Here is a 21,597-nt window from a genome sequence, read left to right as displayed (position 1 = left end):
AGGTCTTATCACAGAACTAGTACTTACAGAAAAGAGGGTTTTTTTGTGCTAGTGTTTTGCCTCTGGCTCCCTGTGTGTTGAAACCAGCTTGACTGCAGAATGTTACCTTCAGCGGCCCTTCTGTCTCTTTCTGGGGTGTCTGTTTTGGGAGGATGCATGAGAATGACCACAGAGCTGTGAGTGATTCTAGAGGAAGTAAACTAAATGGCCATACAGTTGTGAATGATTGTTAGTAAGTAAAGGAAATGACAGTAGAGCTGTGAAGGATTCAGGAGGCACTAGAACAAATTACCACAGAGCTGTTAATGATTGGACTGAATTGACTCTATCTTGGGACTCGCTACACGTCTGTCGGGTGAGTGTGGTTACTGAAGATACGCTTACGTGGCTGCTCTTTCTTCAAGTCCATATGCTGATGAGGCCATTCTGTGGGCACTTGAGCTTGTTTCGAAGTGAGCTGCGCGAGGAAGGCGTCCAATGATTTTGATGGTGGACAAGAAAATGGAGTGGTTGTTTAACTTTGTACAAGCCTATTTCAGATAGATGTTTTTTGCACTTACTGGAGACCTGTTGCACTGGAGCCAGTGACATTTTATACAAGCCATTTAAAGAAGCTGTTTGCCAAAAAATGCACAAGAGTCCCAAATTCCTGTGATAGCACAGAGTTGGGGAAAAATTTAAATAAATATGGTTCAACCTTTTCTTGCCATCGCTTACAGGGTTAAGCCCCAATCCCTTGCTGAGTATAATTTGCTATAAGGGGACTGATCTTTGCCCCTGTTTTGAGTCGGGAGCTATTTCATCATAATAAGTCGTCACAATTGCAGTTCTAAGTTCAGTCAATGACGAGACTTTGAATTCGTTTAAAAAGTTTATTCCTCGTTACAAGATTAGTAAGATTAATTTTATTTAGATTAGTCAATAAAGTCAAGTAGCAGACCGAAATCTTATAAAAGTATAATTAGAACAGATCATCAATTAAAGCATCACACGCGTTCCATAGATGAAAAATCCTCTATTCTCAACAACAGGATCAAAATTTAGTTAGTAAAACTTATGAAGAGTTTAGTTTAAAGGAAAAGAGTGAGATAAAAAGAGCATAAAGCTAAAAATTCGAAGCAGCAGAACTTTCCATTAGGAGTAGTTTATGAAACTCAGCCGAGTCTCAGTAATTCGAGCAACAAAGCATAGAGGTCGCAGTAGCAATCCGAAAAAATATCGAGCATCAAAAGTAAAGCAGGAGAGATCCGCAGCAGTGGCAGCCACCGCCCTCGGCGAGGACAGGGAAGGGGTCTCTGGGAAGAGTGATCGTGAACCAGGAGCATGCATTAATGTAAAAGCAAAAAGTAGACTCTGGACATTGTCTCAGGCTTCTCTCTTTGGATCCAGTCGGGCAGCTGTCTTCTCAGAGCGAGTTCAGCTCTTCCTTTCCCACAAGATAACTTGCAGCTTGCATAGTTTTGTCACAGTGTTGTAGACATCTTGCGTAGGTGGCCCCTTATTCAGGGTCCTCCATTGCCAAAGGCATCGAACACCATTTAACCCTCTAAAGTAAATTGTTTGACTGCGTAAACACTAAACTATGCTAAGTAAGAGAAACCTTAATTTAAAATATACTGTTTAGTAATGCATTTCATTTGCACCAAGAAGAAATACTGTTTCCAAATGAACACCTATTCTTTTCAAACATTATGTGAAATGTGCGGAAAAATATAACGTTCAGTTATCACCATTTTTTCTTAGTAAATCTAATAAATTTGTTAAACAGGAAACCTTCTGCAGTTATGATGAACATTTCTAAGCATGTCGATTTAAAGCCAACTTTAAAACCATTGTGCACGTTTTCTAGCAGGTCAAGCTCATTTCTAGTTAAAATAAATTGTGCATTTAATATTTCTGCGGCCTATACTAATAGCTATGACCGCGTTCTGCAGTTTAAATTGTACGCTAATCCTTTCACACATGGCTGTTAATTAGTAAACATTTTACCTTAATTAGCTTCTTCCCCTGTGTAAAACATAACTTTAATTTGCTTATTAAAGTCTAATTGTGACATTATTAACACTTGTGATGAAAAAAACTATGTAGTTGCTCAACTACAATTGGATTGTGATGTCATGATTCCTGCTGGTAGGGCCAGCCGACGACTCCGCGACAATGAGAAGCCGTTTGGAGCCCTTCAGTACTGTTTTTCTCAAATAAAGAGTGATAAGCAAAGGGAGCTTTTTATGGCAGCAGATTGATTTTTTGCAGGCTACAGTTCATTACACAAACGCAGGAATTGCTCTGTTACCACACATGAACTATAGCTACTTCTGAATGCTATGTACATTAAATTGTATATAAGATGTTTTTGCAAAAAAATAGCAGTATTTTGGTGAATTTAACTTCTGCAACCATGTGCTTTCACATAAAAGCAAGGCGCCGAGGAACATAGATGTTTGGTGGAATGATGTTAACGTCCTCTGCCATAGGTTGAAAGGATGCTGCAAGGTACCGCTCAGTTTGATGAGCCTTTAAAGGAACTTTGCCAGTCACCTCTCTCCTGTATGCTCACAAAAAGTGAAGTGGTTTTCAATATCCTTATAGTTATAATGTACAGAAATTGGTACTTCATTATATATTTATATATATATATATATATATATATATATATATATATATATATATATTACCTACTGGCGGTCGCCAGTTGGTAGTTATAGTTAGGATTATTTTGTATAGGGAATTCGGAACATTCTATTGGGAATAACTTTGGCGCCGGTTGAGGAATCTGCCTGAAATTATCCTCAAATTTGCCTCGCGGTGCTCCGCTCCTTCCCTGAAAGTTTGGGGGGGATTCGTCAAGCGGGGGCCGAGATAAAAGGGGGGTCCCAAACGTGTTTTCCCCATGTTAATTTCCATAGGGCGGTTGAACTCACTTTTAGCCTGAACGGCTGAATGGATTTCCACCAAACTTGGCAAAATTGTAGGGACTGGTAGCCCGATGTGCCTTTGCTATGTCTCAAGATATGTGCTCCAGTGTATTTTGAGTAATTTAGGTTCAAAAAAATATATATGTCTATAAGCGCGCCCCGGTACGCGCACCGGGGCGCGTACCAGCGCGCTACGCGAGTTCGCGCGCAGAAAGCTGATTGGCACTCGGGTGTCTGTCAACATTCCAAACAGTCCGGAGCGGCCGCCATCTTGTGTGTCGGTAGGATCGAGACACAAGAGGTGGCAAAAACAAAGGGGGAAATGACCAAAAGGGGGCAGAGTAGACCCCCGACCCCCTAGGTTAGATGTAGGGGCCATAAAAGGGCCCGCGGGGCAACAAAAAAAAACAATTTTTTTTTCGATTTGCACGGGGGGAGCGCCGGGGAGCGTACCATGGGGAAAAAAGAATGACAGAGTTTTTAAAAAATTTAGCCTTTTTTTATAAATTGGAGGTAGTTCTAAAAAGAACTATTTTGTTTCTTCTTTTTGTTGTTTTATATTTTTTTGAACATTTTGTACTTTTTTTGGCTTTTATGAACAATTTTATTTTTTTTTTGTTATTTTTGTGGGGAGAAACAAAAAACAGGGAATTGTAAACGGCTCAACTGTAGCAAAAAAAATCAGGAAAAAATTAAGGTTTTTTGGGGCAATTGTAGTTGTCACCAGCACGGTTGATGAGTTTTATGCTTTGCTCACCATAGGTAATTGTTTTACCACAAAATATACAACTGATTTAGTATTGTCCGTTTGGGACCATCTCCCTTGTCTCTGGACCCGATGGAGTGGGTTGCTTACTTTTGGAGGTGCTGGGTGAAGATTGGGGAGGGTTTCTGGCCAGTTCTCTGACCTCTGCCGCAGCATAGTTGTTAGGGTGCCGGCGTTGCATGTGGCGAACCATGGTGTTATTGCCTAAAGAGTACTTTTTGTTAGGGTTCCCCCTTGAAAGTTCATTGCCACAGATTAGGCAAGTAACCCTTGGCGCATTTACTTTTTTGAGGTCCTTTGGGATTGAAAAAAACTCCCAGATAATGTGCTGCTTTGGCCTATATGGGGTATTATCTTCTGGCAGGAACCTCCTCCTCTCCTCCTCCTCCTCCTCCTCCTCCTTCTTCTTCTTCATCTCCACCACTGTGGTGTTGTGGTGGTCCTCTTGGTGGTGGTGGTGGTGGCTGAGATGCTCCTGCTGCTGCTGCTTCTGAAGCCATTTCTGAGTACAAATTAGTAATAGCTCTGGAAACAGGTCTTCCTCACTCAAAGTACAAAGTGAGAATGAGGAAAAATGGTGTGGGCTTTCATCATTAGGAAAAAAACTGTCCTGAACCAATGAAAAGTGTTATTTTCAGGTCACATGACCAGAGCTTTCATCATTTGGAAACCAAAACTGTCCTGAACCAATAAAAAGTGTTATTTTTAGGTCACATAACCTGACGCGCTTACGCTACGCGCCCCGGGGCGCGTCGCGTAAGCGCGTCGGATGGTTACGTAGCACAATCGTATGCGCTCAAGTGCTTCCGCATGCGCTTACGCCGTGCGTATCACGCGGACGCGGCTACGCAATACGTCACAATGTTTTCGTTCGTGGCAATAGCGCTAACGGGACGCTCACCAGTACGCGTAAGCGCGTCGGATGGTTACGTAGCACGATCGTATGCGCTCAAGTGCTTCCGGGTGCGCTTACGCCGTGCGTATCACGCGGACACGCAATACGTCACGATGTTTTCGTTCGTGGCAATAGCGCTAACGGGACGCTCACCCGTACGCGCCCTGGGGCGCGCCGCAAGACTGCGCTTACCGGTGCGCTCACCGGGATGCGCACCGGGAGAGCTCCAGGGCAAAAAAAAAACCATGAACAATATACATAAAAAAAATAGTACTACATAATTATACAATATAGGATTCAATATAAAAAATATTTCATTTCATAGCTATCGAAATCTGCTATTTAAAAACCTCATCAGCAGTCCATTGCAGGCGCGCAAGTTATAGTGAATCCAACTAACTATAACGTGGGAATTTCAATGGTTTTATGTCAGCTGGAAATTTTACTAACTATAACTGGTGTCAAACCTATGGTTTTTTCAGTGAATATGTACATGCTTGCACCCAACACGTGGTTCACAAACCTGAAACATATTTGCACTGGCCGCGATTATGTGCTTTATTAGGGCTGTACACATTCACAAAGTTTATTTTAAAAAAAATACACCAACCATTAGCAAGTAAAAACAAGCCGTAAAAACACCAGTTAAAGTATGTTTTTAGTGAGTATGAAACCAAAGAACACTGCAATTGTCCTTTGTGGTTATCATCCTTAGCGTCACCATCTCTAGCACTTAGAAGCATGAGTGTTTATTTAGTCAGTAGATATTGTTTTTATGCTGTACGATTTCCTGCTATCGGATTGTAGATCTTCTTCATACCTACTCATTAACACTAACTATATTTTTCCAAAAGTAAAATGCAGAATACAGTTAAAAACAGCAGATAATAACATTGATAAAATCCTGTATTGCAGAAATGCATGAATGTTGTGCCACCTGGTGGCCAAAAAAGAAAGCACGACCAGTGAATATTGCCCACATTCCGTTTTAAAGTTACTGAAAAAAAACTTCTTTTAGACACGTCAGCCCGACTCCGAAATTAAAGCGAGGCGAGTCAAACAAACACAAATTAGTAGAAAATAAGTTTAAACTGCAAAAAGGAGCACAAAAATGATACCTTCAAGGGCTTACTCAATTTATAAGTCAGTAGTTTGAGAAAATTGACAATTCTGACGACCCAATTGGCTATTTCGTTTACAGTGTAAAGATGTTAAAAGCATTGGCAAAGTCAATAGGTTTGACGTTGGCTGCCAGCATTTTGTGTTTGCCAATGTTTATCTTGAATCAACATTGCTTTTGTAAGATTTTATTGCTGGGAGCTACCGGGCCCCCACCAATATAAATATAAATGTGTAAAAGTAAAACATATTTATTTTGGTCTCAGAGGGGCATCCATTGCCTTAGTTGTACCTTAGACTCTCTTTTCCCAAATAGTAGACGTTTTCAGCATTTCATTTTCGATGCGAGTTTTAGATTTCACGACTCCGTAAGAGATACCTTCACCTCTTGGTCCTAGCAGCGCTGTAGGTGACAGAACCGTTCGGCTATCTTAGAAGTATTTGTTTAGCACTCATCAATAATGCCTCATTGTGGTATTGTATTGCGTTGCATCATTTGTGTAGTGCTTACCCCCTCTGGCGAGGTTGAGAAGCTCTCCAGTCTTCAATGGTTTCTTCTTGGCTGCGACTGGTTTTCTCTCCCGGATTGTGAAGTTTCCAAATCTGATAGATGACGCGGAAATGATGATTCTGGGATTCTGTTGTTGTCCGTCTCTCGGTTTCGGCAGTGTCTTCTTTGGTAAGCTGTGGGTGTATGATTTTAGATTTGGAGGGATGTGGCAGAAAACCTTTCTAATTAGTTACACATCTCTGAAGTTGGCTGAGATGCCTGCCAGTTGAAGATCATCTGAAGAGTGTTTGTTGGCTGTGTGGCATGGATGAGCTCTGCTTTACTTGTTGGTGTGACTTGTTTCTTGGTGGCAAGTGCAGTTGAGGGTCACAGTGATATCCAAATATAGGCTATATTTGTGCTATATTATATATATTTGAAGGTTTGTGTGTAATGGGTTCTACTGCATGTTTGTGTGTCTGGTACTTTATTATATAACCTTCTGCCCTTGGACTCAGCATTGCGGTAAGTGGCACATTTGGCTGAATTCGACAGAAAGATAGGCTGTTCTATTTTATTGTTCAAATCCATGCAAGTCAAGTGAAAAATAAAGAGTGCTATTTCTTCAAAAGAAATTGAAGTCTTTTACTGTAACGCGGTTTAAAATGCAAAATTTCAAATGTCAAAAAGTTAGAACCGTGAGACGGTTCATCAGGGAGTTCGAAATATTTTATGATTCGTAGGTCTTGACTTGTTCGACATGCATTTTTTTCGACTGTCACATGCTTGTGTTTTTTAAAAGTATGGATTTAACATCGATCTGCATAAATATTGACTTCACAGTCTTGACTACCGCAATTTGCTCATGGAAAGTAGCGATGGGATATTATACATTTTCAAATCCTAATTCCACATCTTTTTACCTTGATGGTCTCTGGTAGTCACTATTGTGGAGTCGATATTTTACAGGTCGATGTTGTGTTTGAGCACCCTTTTGCATCGAAGCTGTGAACCTTGCTTCCTCTGTTTTGAAAGTAAACGTAATAACTTCTGCTGTGCTTTTGATTTGAAATAGTCGTGTGTGTTTTTATGTCCACACAGATACAAAATTGAAAGAATATCCGCTCAATGAGAAGGAGGTGCTGAACATCCTGACGCAGGTGAACGTCACCCGAAGAGAATGTGAAATAGTGAGTCTTTTTTTCTCATTTACTTTATTGTGAAAACGTATTATTGGCCACCACAAGGTTTCACTGGAGATATAGAGATAAACTTCCGGACTTCACCACACAGCAGCGAATATATCCTAATATTGTTTTTACACCGAGCTAAAGTAGTCTACTCTGCATTGGTTTTGCCTTGTGGTTAAAAGTTGACATTTGCGTATATGTAATTTCTTGTTTTCTTCATGTGGATTAATGCACTTGGTGGGAAAGATTGTTTCGTACCTTCCATCAAATGATGCTCGTACTTTTACCCACTCTCTTTACTAGTGGTGTGTCACAAGTCTTAGAATTAGGGTCTCGTGGGACATATTCACTAGCCTTCTGGAATCACTTTTCTTTACAATCTGATGATGAACATCACAGATAAACCCTGCTTGGGAACACTGATAGTAAAACGAGCAAATCTTAGTGACCTGTACGTTTGATGTATGCATTTCACTTCCTTGTCTATCGTTTTTGCCACCAAAGCTGTTTCAAAGCATCCTGTAGTGTGGTGTGTGAGTTAGGGCATTGAATTAAGGGGGGGGGGGCATATTTTCCCCATTCTGTACTTATTTGGGGCATTTTGATATGGTTTGTGTTACACAGCCTCCTTTTGTAATGGGTCATTAACTTATTCGCTGTAATATTCCAGCAGTGAGGCGCGTTCCGCCTTGACCTCATTCTTGCTCCCTCTGCTGCTCAGCCAGCCTCCGGGTCGTTGTGCCCCTGACTGACTTGCTGCTCTTTTATTTTTTGCTGTTAGCTGCCTTATATTTGCTGTAGCGTCCATGTAATGTTTCTTTCTTTGTTCAGTTGCCACTTAATCTCTTTTCTGTTCGTCTTAGTTGCCATATATCAGATAGAGACTCCACTTGACGTCATTAGCGTCGATTATGACGCCACAGTCTCCTATATAGGTGACACCCAGGCGCACGGACGTCAGTTCTTTGATTTCTGCGCCAGTTAAGCGTCTATCTGGAGAAGAGCGACCCCTCTGTCACTTTTTGACAGGCCTGGTTTAACTTTTGTGGACTTCGTTATTTTTCTATCATGTGCGAGGATGTCTTGGAGGAAGACAGGGTTTAAACTGTGTGGTACCCTTCACCCCATGATATCAGTAACCAACCCCACCTTGTCTGTCTCTGGTAACCCGAGCGTGACCACGACTCAAAGTCGTGCTCGGACTGGCGGGATATGGCCCAAAGGCGTGCGGAAACGGGCTATGAAGCTCCTTGCGGCCCGGCAGTCACACCATCCAGCAGGAATCCGCGGAGTTACGGTTCTCATTCGAAGAAGAGGAGGTCGCGAAACCACTCCTGGAGCCCCAAGTCCTCTCTGTCCCACTCTAGGGCATCAGGGCACTCAGTGGAGTTTGTCTTCGCCTTGACTGTCGTCCGTCGACAAATGAGGTATGGAGCACTGACGCTCTAGGCACAGTTCTGCAGAGCCGGAGCTAGGGTCGCCTTTGCGTCTCCCTCCCTTTCCGGGAGCCGGAGCAACCCCCATCAAATTAAAGACTTTTACATGGCCATGCGCCACATGTTTGAGCGGGCCAACTCCTCTACTAAGCCCTCGGAGGTCAGAAGGGGGCCCGATCGGATCTGGCCAAAGTGCCGGTTGGGCCTCAGGGATCCTTGTATGGCTCCGGTCGTGCCATCGCGACCTTCCCAGGCGTCCGATATGAAGTCAGTGCCTTCGGGGCTGCTGATGCCCATCGGCGGTTCCAGCCACATTCTTATCCCTGACGACACAGAGTTGGAATGGCGTCGCTAGACGCCGATTCCAACTTTGATAGAATTCTATGTTGTTGCCTGTACATTTTGATGATGTTTGGGCTAGGGAGGGGTCTATGGACCCTTTAAAACACCAGGATGTTTCTGCGGAGCAGATGGACTGGTATGGGGAACTTGGGGAGGCCAATGAACTGGACACTTCCACAGATGCTGGCATTCTTTCTCCGCCAACTGATGAGGGGGCATCTTATGCTATGGTGCTCAAGAGAGAAGCAGAGGTCATTGAACTGGACTCTGTGCAGGTCAGGACTATTCTCCAGATCAAAGTGCTTCAGTCTGGGACTTCCACCTCTCAAACCCCTTTTGCTCTTCAATGAGGCACTTACTAATGTCCTTCTAGGCATTTGGTCCAAGCCTAGCACAGGAGCTTCTGTGACTAGGACAATTGCAAGCTGCCATCGCCTGGCCCATGGCGACCCAAAGTTACCCAGCCAACAGCCCACTCCTGAAAGCTTGGTGGTGCAGGCTTCTGTGTCCCAGGGCGTGTTCCCTTACGCCCCTCCGTATAGGGAATCCAAAAGGCTGGAATTACTTGGGAAGAAGATGTTTTCTTCCTCCAGCCTGGCATTGCGGTCTGTGAATACCGCATGCTTATTGGGCTGTTTCTCCCAGTTCCTTTTTGAGACGGTTGTGCAAGTGCTGCCACAAGTCCTGGTGGAGGCCCGGGCTGTGCTGTCTCAGGCGGTTAAGGACAGGAGAGATGGAGCAAAATTTACCATTAGGTGTGTCCTTGACATGACTGATTTGCTGGGCAGAGCGATTTTATCAACAGCGGACTTGAGGCGCCATGCCTGACTTCAAACAACTGGCTTCTCGGGCAATGTACAGGCAAACTTAATTGACATACCGTTTGATGGATCCCGTCTTTTTGGGGAGAAGGCAGACTCAGTCCTTGTGCGGTTCAAGGACTCTCAAGCTACGTCCAGATACTTAGGCCTCTCTTCTACACCTCATGGCCTCTCTAGCTGTAGGAGGCTGGCTTTGTATATGGTGTACACCTATTTAAGTGAAGCAACCTGCACTAATCCAGACTGGGGTCCAGTCAGACTAGTCGGAAAACATAATGACACCAGCAAAAGGTGGGGGTTACCATGAAACCTGATTCTACTTTCTTACACTAGCTTTCGCCCCTTTCAGTATAACAGAAATGGGTTCCAGCCGTGTCAGCCCTATCCCAGCAATCGTCCTGCACAGACTTCCCAAGTTGTGGGTGGACGCAGTTCAAACTGTCCAAGGAATCCAGAAGTCGACAGCCACCCTGGGCTCGGCAGCCGCAGCCTTCAAGCATTAGTGTGACTCTGCAAGACCACACCACTCCAGTTGGTGGGAGAATCCATCATCCTCTCCCCCACTGGAGGTCCGTAACACTGGACATGTGGGTCTGGCAGATCATTCAGGAGGGCTATTCTCTGCCTTTTCTTTCATTTCCTCCTCCCATTCTGCCAAATCAAGAACGGCTGGCGGAGGATCATTTAAAATTGCTCCAAGAGAAAGTTACAGCTCTCCTAGCCAAGGGCACTAGAGAGAGGGTCCCGGATTCAGAAGACGGCAGTGGCTGTTATTCCCGCTACTTTCCGATTCCAAAGAAGAACAAAGGGTTGCGGCCCATTTTAGGTTTTCGGACCGCCAATCTCTTCCTCAAGAAGGAGAGGTTCAAGATGCTCCCTCTGGATCAGGTCTTGTCTGCCCTCGACCTGTAAGACTGGATGGAAGCGTTCGACCTACAAGATGCGTATTTTCACATTCCAATCCTGCCGGGCCACAGGCGCTACCTGCGGTTCACGGTAGGCCACGAGCACTTTCAGTTTACAGTGCTTCCCTTTGGCCTTACCAGCGCCCCACGGGTGTTCACCAAGGTGATGGTTGCAGCTGTTAAAGGCGTCCTCGCCCCAGGCTGTTATCTCCCACCTTTAAACTATAGTGAACCTCCTGCATTCGCTGGGGTTCTCTATAAATGAGCTGAAGTCTCACCTGACTCCTTCTCAGACGCTCACTTTCATCGGGGCTGTTCTGGACACAGTGTAGTTTTTGGCCTATCCTCCTGAGCAACGAGTCCAGGATATTCAGGCTATGATTCTGATGTTTCAGCCTCTATCCTGGATTTTTTGTGAGACTGACTCCTGTTGGTAAAGCATGCCAGGTGGCGTATGCGAGCTCTGCAGTAGGACCTGAAGTTCCGGTGGGCGCTGCATTGGGGAAATCTCATCAATGAGGTCCAGATCTCTGAAAGAACTGCAAGATGTCTTCCATGGTGGTTGACGAACCGTGATTGTGTCAACGGCAGACCCCTCTCCCTTCCCCAACCAGATCTCACAGTTGTGACTGGTGTGTCACTTCTGGGATGGGGCGGCCATCTGGGAGAGGTGGAGATCAGAATACACTGGTCTCCGGCGGAGTCAGGGCTCCATATCAATTTGTTGGAGCTTTGAGCGATTCGATTGACATTGAAGGCATTGCTTCCCTCTGTCAAGGAGAAGTTAATGCAGGTTTTAACGGACAACAGCACCGCCATGCGGTACTGCAACAAGCAGGGCGGGTAGGGTCGTGGACCCTTTGTCAAGAGGCCCTGCGTCCCAAGTCATTCTTGTGGCTCTGTACTGAGCGAGGAGAGTCTGGTATCCAGAGCTTCTGAAAATGAGTATTGATCCTCTGATCAGGCTGCCCTTTCGGGAGTATTTTCTGTTGCCGCAGCAGGGGAGGGTCCTCCACCCGAACCGGTCAACTCTTTTCCTACATGCGTGGAGATTTAGCGGCGGCCTTTGATGGCTTTTGACCTTCCTCCCAAAATATGCAATGCTATTTGGTGGCCAGGCCTCCCTCCACTAAGATGGTATATGCCTGCTGATAGCAACAATTTGTATTATATTGTACAGAAAGGTCTACTGACCCTCTTTCTGCTTCTCTTTCTACTGTCCTTTTATTCATTCTAACCCTTGCCCAGCAGGTCTCTGCTTTGAGTGTTCTTAAGGGTTATCTTTCTGCTCTGTCTCTTTTTGCTGATGCCAGACCAACCCTCTCTCTTTATGTCTCCAATTTTAAATAATTTGTTGAAGGGGCTGGCTCACTTTTTTCCTCCCACTCCCATTGTTATGCTTCAGTGGGACCTTCATTTGGTCCTCACTTTTCTTATGTGTGCTCCCTTCCACCCTTTACACAACTGTCCCCTCTGGTTGCTTACCATCAAGGCAGCCTTTCTAGTGGCGATAACATCTGCCCGGAGGGTGAGAGAGTTGCAGCCGCTATCTTGTATGTATCCCTACATGATGTCTTTTCCTGATAAAGTGGTGCTTCATGCTCGCCAAAGGTGGTGGCGCCAATCCATCTGGGTCATTCCATCATGCTGCGTACCTTCTTTGCTCCCCCGCATCCCTCCAAGGAAGAGGAGCGTCTCCACCATCTGGACCGAAAAAAAAGCATTATCGTTCAACCTTGAATGCACAAAAGAGTTCAGGGTGGATGACCAACTCTTTCTGGGGTACGTGGGAGCTATGAAGGGCCGGGCAGTGCAGAAAAGGACCACCTCTCCCTCATACACCTTTATTTGTTCGCACATGTGACAGAGAACTCTGTAGTAGTAAATTCATTTACACCTGCCAGGAATCCTTTTGTGAATACCTGAAAGGAATAAATGAGGTATTTTAGCCCTAAATCTACAGAAACGGCAGCAACTTCCTTTGTGAATAGGGCCCAGAATATTGTCTATCAGAATAAGTGTTAATAATAGGCTCTGATGCTAGGACTGTTAACTCTTCCATCATCTTGCAAAGCCAGATAATATAATTATAAAAATCTGTACTTATTCATTGCAACTTGGAGTTTTAAGGGGTAGAACGTACTCTTGAAATAACAAATTTGATTTTGTTTTAAGTTTATTTAATTTTTTTGACCCCTTTTTTCTTTGCAACCTAGAAATTAGAATCAACAGAATTTGATGAGAAAAAGGAGATCAACAAACGGAAACAGATGATTCTGGAAGGGAAGGTGAGTGCTGGCTCAAGCTCTGATGTCACATCTGTATGCCACACATGTTTCCTTGGTGCAGAACAGCTTTCCTAAACCACCACTGCTCCCCCTCGCAGTGCTGGAGCTCTGCTGTGATTTGTGTGTATGTGTTGAGTCCTTATAGTGCGGTACTGCCCTTCATCACCACCACTGTGCTGCCACTCATGTTTGCCATTTGATTCCCTGTTGTACAGTGCTGTACTCCGACATACCCTGCTGTAGTGCTCTCAGGGCTCACACAGAGCCTTGGCAGTGGCATAACATTATTCCTCACAGCGCCAGAGTACAGTACCCAGGCCTGGGACCAGGTAGTTTGTTACGCTCATGCGCAGCTGCACACAGTTATGCATCCCACACTGGCTGACACTGTGCGCAGGTTGCAGGCTCCTGACCGGGTGGGGGACAGGGGGGTTGCTTGGCCTTCATGTACTTTGCAGGGGCCCCTCAAGTTTTTTTAAGCCACCGAGCCTTTGTTGCACTCATCACCACTACCAACCAAGTCAGCCACCTGACCAAATTGACAACTCTCACCAGAAGTGAAACTGCAGCAATCATGCCGCTCTTCACTCAGGGCCCCAACAGACCCAAAAGCTCCCACCACAACTACAACCTAGGAATATCAGCACCACCTTGACCCATATAAAGACCTCCATCACATCCGCCACTTACTCAGATGAATGTAAACTTGCAGAAATCAACACCCTCCTCAAGAAGCCCTAAGTCGACCAGAATGAACGGAGTAATTTCCGATCCATCTCTGTGCTCCCATATTTAGGCAGAGCGATTGAGAAGACCATAGACAACACTCAATCAGGATTCAGAAAAAAATACACAGCACCGAAATAGCACTCATTGAGGCCACCGACATTTGAATCATCCTGGACCAAGGAGTAACAGCGGCCCTCATCCTGCTCGACCTCGCTGCGGCCTTCGACATGGTCTCCCACAACACCCTCATCAGAAGACTTCATGAGATTGGCATACAAGGATCTGCTTTTTTTAAAATAAATTTTTACTTTCAAATGGATCTTTTCCTTCCTCACAGGAAGAAGCCAAAGCATCAGGCTGCCACCATTCACATCAGATGCCAAGAAACTGATATGTGGAGTCCCACAGGGATCTTCCCTCAGCCCCACCTTTTTCATCATACATATGACTGCTCACCAACATCAGCTGATCACAAGACATCACCGTCATCTCCTACGCTGATGACACACAACTCATCCCCTCCCTGGCGAACAATACAGCCAGAACTAACTTCACCAACTGAATGACCATGCTAGTAGACTGATGCGAACCAACTGCCTGAAGCTCAACTCCGACAAGAAGGAAGTATTGGTCTTCAGCAATAAGACCTCCCTATGGGACTCCACCTGGTGGCTGTCGGAGCTAGGACCAACGCCCACACCCAGAGACCATACAGGTAATCTAGGAATCATCCTAGGTGACCGGCTCAAGTTCATGCATTGTGCACCTCCTGCCTTCCACAACCTACGTATGCTGCGAAAGATCTTAAAATGGATGCCTCAGAACAACAGATGGACCATCATGCAAGCACTCATCACCAGTAGGCTGGACTCCATCAACATTTTAAATGCCGGAATCTCCAAACAACTCCAGAACACAGCCACAAGACTCCTTCTCAACCTCCCACACCACACCACACCACAGGAAGCTTCATTGGCTCCCCATTCACAAGCGCAGCCAATTCAAACTTCCCAAGCACACATACAAAGCCCTACCCAACACAGGACCAGAATACCTGAACAGCCACATACACTTTCACTATCCCACCAGACACCTACGCTCTGCCTCATTCTCACTCACATACACGCCCCAAGTCCACTAAATCAAAACTGTTGAGCGCTAATTCTCCCATATCGCACCCAAAACACGGAACAACCTCCCTCAACATCTCAGAGCTTCATCCTAACTCCTAGAGTGCCGCAAGTAGTTGAAGTCCCGGGTGATTAGTGTGCTATACAAATCAACATAACACATTCATGGTCCAAAATGAATTGGAAATTTGGATGTTTGTTGGGCACGGCTACAGTGTAATTTGGTTGATTCTTGAATTGATTAATTTCATGGCATAAGCTTGCGTTTAAACATCTTTCAATTCCAACTGTGCCTTGTGAGTTATATATGAACAAGTTACTTACCTTCAGTAATGCATTATCTGGCAGAGACTATATCTAGCCGCTGATTCCTTACCCTAGAAAGCGTTGGACTGGATCCGGAAGATGTTTCATGAGCAGTACCCCTGCACGCCAGTAGGTGGAGTTGATTGGCTTTGTATCCGCCGTACCTATATAGGCACCACCCAGGTGTGCGGATAACACTGACCACTGGTGTGTCAAAATTAGGACCCTGAAAGTGTTGGCTGAGTTCATCCACTCGTTCAGAGCCTCTTGACAAAGGATCCACGACCGGAACCCACCTTGTTGCGAACACTTGTACTAGCTTTCCCATGAGCGAGGGAATTAAAGCTTTCAATGCCAGTCGGATCGCTTGGAGCTCCAACAAGTTGATTTGGAGTCTGGATCCTGCCAGAGACCAGAGTCCTCAGATCTCAACCTCTCCCAGGTTGCCGCACCATCCCAGAAGCGACGCATCTGTGACTACTGTGAGAGCTGGTTGGGAGAGGGGTCTGCGTCTGACCCAATCGTGGTTCGTGAGCCACCACTGCTGATCTTTTGCTGTTCCCTCTGAGATCTGGACCGGGTCGGAGAGATTCCCCTGATGCTGCACCCCCTGGAGCTTCAGGTCCCAATGCAGAGCCCACATAAGCCACCTGGCATGTGTCACCAGCTGGATGCAGGAGGCCATGAGGCCCAGCATCTTCGATGTCAATCTCACCAAAAGTTAGGATAGAGGCTGAAGTATACTTATCATAGCCTGAATATCCTGGCCTCACTGCTCAGGAGGATAAGCCTGAAACTGCACTGTGTCCAGAACAGCTACAATGAAAGGGAGCATCTGAGAGGGAGTCAGGTGTGACTGTGGCACGTTGCTAGTGAAATCCAGTGGGTCCCGACGTTTTGCCGTAGTCTGGCGATGACAGCCTGTGACGAGTCCGCATTCAACAGCCAGTCGTCGAGATAGGGGAAGACTGGCACCCCTGACCTCCACATATGAGCTGCAACCACCACCATGACCTTGATGAACACTCTAGGGCTACTGGTAAGGCCAAAATTGAGCACAGTGAACTGAAAATATGTGAAACCTACCATGAACTGCAGATGGGCAGGCAGGATCGGTATGTAAAAATAGGCATCCTGCAAGTCCAACACTACCATCCAGGCTCCAGGGTCCGGGCAAGACCAGATTTAAGTCAATGTGAGCATTTTGAACTTCTCCTTCTTGAGGAAGAGATTCAGGGTTCGGAGATTGAAGATAGGACAAAGGCACTTCTCCATTTTTGGAAATAGAAAGTAGTGGGAATAATGACCACTGCTTACTTCTGGCACTGGAACCCTCTCTATGGCCCCTTGGCCAGGAGAGCCGTAATCTCCTCACGGAGAAGGGACAAATGATCCTCCATCTGCCGATCATGAAATGATGGCATGGGGAGGGAGAAGCCCCTTCGGACGTTCTGCAAAATTCACCTGTCTGATTTATAGACTGTCAGCGGGTCAAGTGATTATGAATCTTGCCGCCAACTGGATGCCCACGGTGGTAAAAGGGCAGACTAGGAGGGTTTTGAGGCTGTTGCAGGAGTGGACTGATTGGGCCCCTTGCCAGCTGATCCACAAGGTCTGTGGGTACCAAGCCTCGGCCACTCAGAGGCTGGGAGCTTGCGTGACACAGTGGCTGGACTGGCATTGGCGCGACTGGAAGCCCATTCCATAGGAGGGAAAGGCAGATTGAGGTGGACATGGGGTAGCAGAGAGGCCAAAGGACCTGGCTGAGGCACAAGAATCCTTAAAGCGCTCATGCACTGAATCTGCCTTGTCTCCAAAGAGACGAGTGCCATCGAAGGGCATATCCATGAGGAAAGCCTGGTCATCCCTCGAGAAGCCAGTCAGCGTAGCGCCTAAGGGCAACGGCCGTGAAAACCGCTCTGCCCAGAGAGTCGGTCATGGCAAGTCTGCATCGAGGTGTGAACTTTGCTGCATCTCTCCTGTCAGTAATAGCTTGGGAGAGTACGCCCCGGGCCTTCTCCAGGACCTGTGGCAGCACTTGCGCAACTGTATCCCACAGAGTGTGGGCTTAACAGCCCAAAAGGCATGTGGTGTTCACAAACCGCAATGCCGGGCTGGCGGAAGAAAACATCATCTTCCCAAATGAGTCTAGACTCTTGGATTCTTAATCCAGGGGAACGGTAGGGAAGCACCTTGGGAGGTGGAGGCATGGACAACCAAGCTCTCAAGGGTAAGGTGTTGAGAGAGGAAGTCTCTGTCCCAAGTTGCGGGATGATGGCGGCGGACAATCATCCTGTTCACAGGAGCCCCTGTGGTAAGTTTGGACCAGGTACCCAAAAGGACGTCCGTGAGGGCGTCATTGAAAAGAAGCAAGGGTTCTGACATGGAGACTCCTGGTTGCAACACCTCTTTGGGTAACTGAAGGTCAAGGACCTCAGCTGCCCTAAGCACCACCATTGCGGATGAAGCTCCCTCCTCCGTAGCCACGGTAGGCAGAGAAATTAGAACAGAGAAAGTGTCCAAGCCCGATGAAAATAAGGCTACGATTTGGGAGGCACAGGTGGGCCTCCGTTTCAGTGTTGGAGTCGAGGATGAGGATCGGGATGGCGCCACCAGGAAGTGCTAGGACCGGAGAGTGCATGATGGCTCGACAGGTGCCCGTCTGAATCCAGGAATTGATCAGTGGGGTCCCACTGGGGCTGAAGCCGCCGGTGTGGAACCAGATGGGTCCCCTTCCAACCGCGAAGGCGTGTTGTTAGTGTCATACCAAACAAAAATGAGGCGCAGTGCCTCATAGAATTCCATCAGCTGGGCGGGAATGCTCTGGGAAATTCGGGAACGCACAGTCGGCCCAAGTGCAGGTTCAATAGAATGAGGCCTAAACCGCAGGGACTCCCTTTCCTCAGCAGCTGGCCGACGAGAAGTCAAAGAATGCTTTGACTTCTTACTCTTCTTCTTCTTATGCCTCCTACCTGAATGTCCCGATGACTTAGAGTGTGACGAAGAGGACTTCAGGCTCCACAAACTATTCCAGGACCTTCCCCTCAACGGGGAACTGAAGTTCCCCAGAGTCGCTGACTGTGCCGCTGGCAGATTCAGGGACCGCTCCCTCAAAGCCATGGCCAGGCAATTGAAGCACGCCTTCGTATTCTGTCGCTCTCCAGGCAACCGAGGTGCAGGTCCGTCACCAACATCAGCCGATGACAGGCGCTGCAGGGCTTAAAACCAGACTTACGCAAGGGCATCCGTGACACACCAGTAGGTAAACCGCAAAAGAAGTGGATAAAATGTCAAAAAAGGTCTGTCAAAAAGCGACAAAGGGGTAGCTCTTCTCTGGATCAGTCATGTCTCGCGCAGAAAGAAAAGAACTGGGGAAATTCTAAGGTAAGGAATCTGCGGCTAGAAGTCTCTACCAGATCCATACTTTTCATGCTAAACTATGCCCTTGAAGGAGAAATGAAGAGAATGCAAATTAGTAAATCACAAGAAGAATTTAAGAAGTTAAATAACACAGCATGCACAAACTAGTGTATAATGTATCACATCCTCGCAACATGCTGGAAGCCTCTACATGTACATGAAAGCACACTGCGAGGGAGTTCTTTTTATGGGTTTACTGGTAGAAAAGGGGAGTTAAGAGCTGCTGCACTATTTTTTAATACTTGGGGTTGCCCAAGCGTAAGAAATGTTTACTATTGGTGGAACACGAGTTTCTTGGAACAGTGAATTTTGCGTGAAATAGTTTAGTTGATTTACCTGTAACGTTTGGTTAACATAAGTTAAAGCATTACTGAAGCTCAAAAGCAGGAATATAGAGTTTTCATCAGTGGTAGAACATTGAATTTACAAGTATTCATTTATGTTGTAATCAGTCAAAGGTTTGAGTATTCCTTAGCTGGAAGAAATGGAAACTGCCAATCTCTCTCTTTTTCCTGTTGCAGGATCCTGACGTGGAGCAGAAGAGGAAGGCAGAGCTGGAAAAAATCAAGGCTCAAAAGCGGAAGTTCAAGGATCAAATCCAAGGCACTCTGCAGATGAAGAAGGACAAGCAACTGAGGAAGAAACTGCAGAAGAAGCAGCAGCGGCAGCAGAAACTGGCACAGAAGCTGGCGCGCAAGTGACCGCTGAGCCTAATGTTTCTCATGTTCACTAGACTTTATGGATGCTCCCCCTACATCTGGGCACCCGGGGCCGGCAAGAAAGGGTCAACCGGCCAGTTGCAGAGTTGAAACTGGTGGTTTTGTACCTAAACCGTAAACCACTCCAAACATGTGGACAGGGATCCATAATGATTTCTCTGCAGAGAACTATCAACTGGTTAGAAAGAAAATGTATCCTGCTCAGTTCTTGGAGTCATCTGTGCCCGGTGTGGTTCTACTCTTATTCTGGAGATGTTGCTCATCCCTGTACGGTGTTTGTGCAGTTCCTTGACCTGCTGATGGCACGGAGTTGTGAACTTGGGTTGTCCTGGAGGAGAGCGGAGGCCCATGTCAAATTGGCCGCAAAGATCCTTCTCGGGTATTCTGAAAACTCACAAACTTTATGATTGAACAACTTAGTGTAAAGGATTCCCTGGAGATCGTGGGCAAACTTACAATTAAGTAAATTATGAATCTACTGTGCTTGGATGCATATGTTGACTTATCTTTGGGTCTGTCAGCGACTTACGTAATTCTGCATTTGGTTTGAAACTATTCAAAACGAATATATATTTTTTAAATTTACAGTGGGAGTAACCGAGCTGTTTTATATAAAAGCATTGAAGGCACCCAAACATACTTGGGGGTTTCAGTCCTCACATTGTACTTTTGGATATAAAAAGTTAGGCCATATCTGTTCAACATGTTTTAAAATGTTGTGTGTCTGCAAGCAGAATGCATTCACTGGGGGAAAATTGCTGAATTGCACATTATATAGCACATTGTGGGACAACTGGTACTCGTGGTGTATAATTCCAAACTCTACCACGGTTTGAAGACTTTAAAGTCACAAGGAACAGGAGGTCACTGCTGTGAGCTAAATATTTTCATTTGTTAACAACCAAGCTAAAATAAACAACTCATTATAAGAATATTTACTTGATAACCTTGGAATCTGTTCATGTTTTTCAAAGTTTTGGTTTCATTTGCAAAGCATTAGTCCTTAACGCGTGTGGTTCATCATGTTGACAGAAGCCCTAATTTATATAAACATTGCATGGGTAAGTTAGGTTGAGTTACTCTCAAACCAAGGAGGATTTCAGAATTTTTGAGTTTTGTATTGTATTCATAAAGAAACTTGAACTGTGTTGTAGGGGCATATACACGTGTGGGTGCTTTTATTGCACAAAATGCAGTAGTAAAAACCCATATTTACAAGGATGATGTTGTACCCCTCAAATATTTTACCTATTTCTAACTGCACAGCTTAGAAAGGGATTGTGTAAATGTAGTGCCACGCCCCAACAATGAATGTGACCTGCAAGCAGCCTCATTTATAAATTCACCTTAAAAGATTGCGATGGTAAACACGTGCAGCCCCCCCTTAGATCGAACAAAATGTACTCCTTCCCTCCCTCTGTATCGGTTCCTCCATGTGTGGTACTACAGCCTTGGAGGAAAGTACATCTGCTCAGCCCTAGTAGGTTACTGACTTCCCTTCCTCCCCCTAACTTTAGAGCCAATGTACCCTGTGATGTGTGGTAGCCTTACTGAACAAATGTACCGCCCAACTCCTAGAACCTAAGAGCACCACTTACTCCACGTATAGAGACCTTATTTTAGCATGAACGTATTGCTTCAGCCCCAGGAAGCTAGCAGGACCCCTAAGCTAAAACCAAACCTCCTCACGTGGTAACAGCATCCCGTCTTACAAGCGCAGTACCCCTAACCTTAGAAACAAATGTACACTTTAATTCACATGGAAACCACCTACACCCCATCTTCTAACCTAATATCCCCCATACAAGCTAAATGCACCCCATTTCCATGTGTAATACCTCTTCTCTTCCAGGGGGATCATCAAAGTCATGAGCATTGAATTGTCCCGCCCACGTTAAGTACTAGGTACAAAATATATATATATATATATATATATATATATATATATATATATATATATATATATATATATATATATATATACACCTTTCAAAACTGATGGGCCCTCCATGTGAACCAATATATAAAGCCACTTTACAACATTTCACCTGGAAAGCGGCTTTTCTTGTTGCCATCACTTCAGCCAGTAGGGTAAGTGAAACTCTAGATCTGTTTTAGGATGTACC

General features: G+C 45.6%; 1 protein-coding gene across 1 annotated transcript in view; it reads left to right on the top strand.

Moving 5' to 3' along the window:
• DDX49 (DEAD-box helicase 49) overlaps positions 1 to 20,405 on the top strand; it is a 102,468-nt gene extending 82,063 nt beyond the window's left edge. The window contains exons 11-13 of the mRNA XM_086946910.1: positions 7,287 to 7,375; positions 13,096 to 13,167; positions 19,274 to 20,405. Of these exons, the coding sequence (XP_086803036.1) occupies positions 7,287 to 7,375; positions 13,096 to 13,167; positions 19,274 to 19,453 (341 nt within the window). The 3' untranslated portion in view covers positions 19,454 to 20,405. The remainder of the gene's footprint in view (positions 1 to 7,286; positions 7,376 to 13,095; positions 13,168 to 19,273) is intronic.
• The last annotated feature ends 1,192 nt before the right edge of the window (positions 20,406 to 21,597 follow it).

The sequence above is a fragment of the Lissotriton vulgaris genome, chromosome 12 (genome assembly GCF_964263255.1).
Source record: "Lissotriton vulgaris chromosome 12, aLisVul1.2, whole genome shotgun sequence".
NCBI classification, from domain to species: domain Eukaryota; kingdom Metazoa; phylum Chordata; class Amphibia; order Caudata; family Salamandridae; genus Lissotriton; species Lissotriton vulgaris.
Note: the sequence above shows the minus strand (reverse complement) of the source record. Positions and strands in the feature narration are given on the sequence as shown.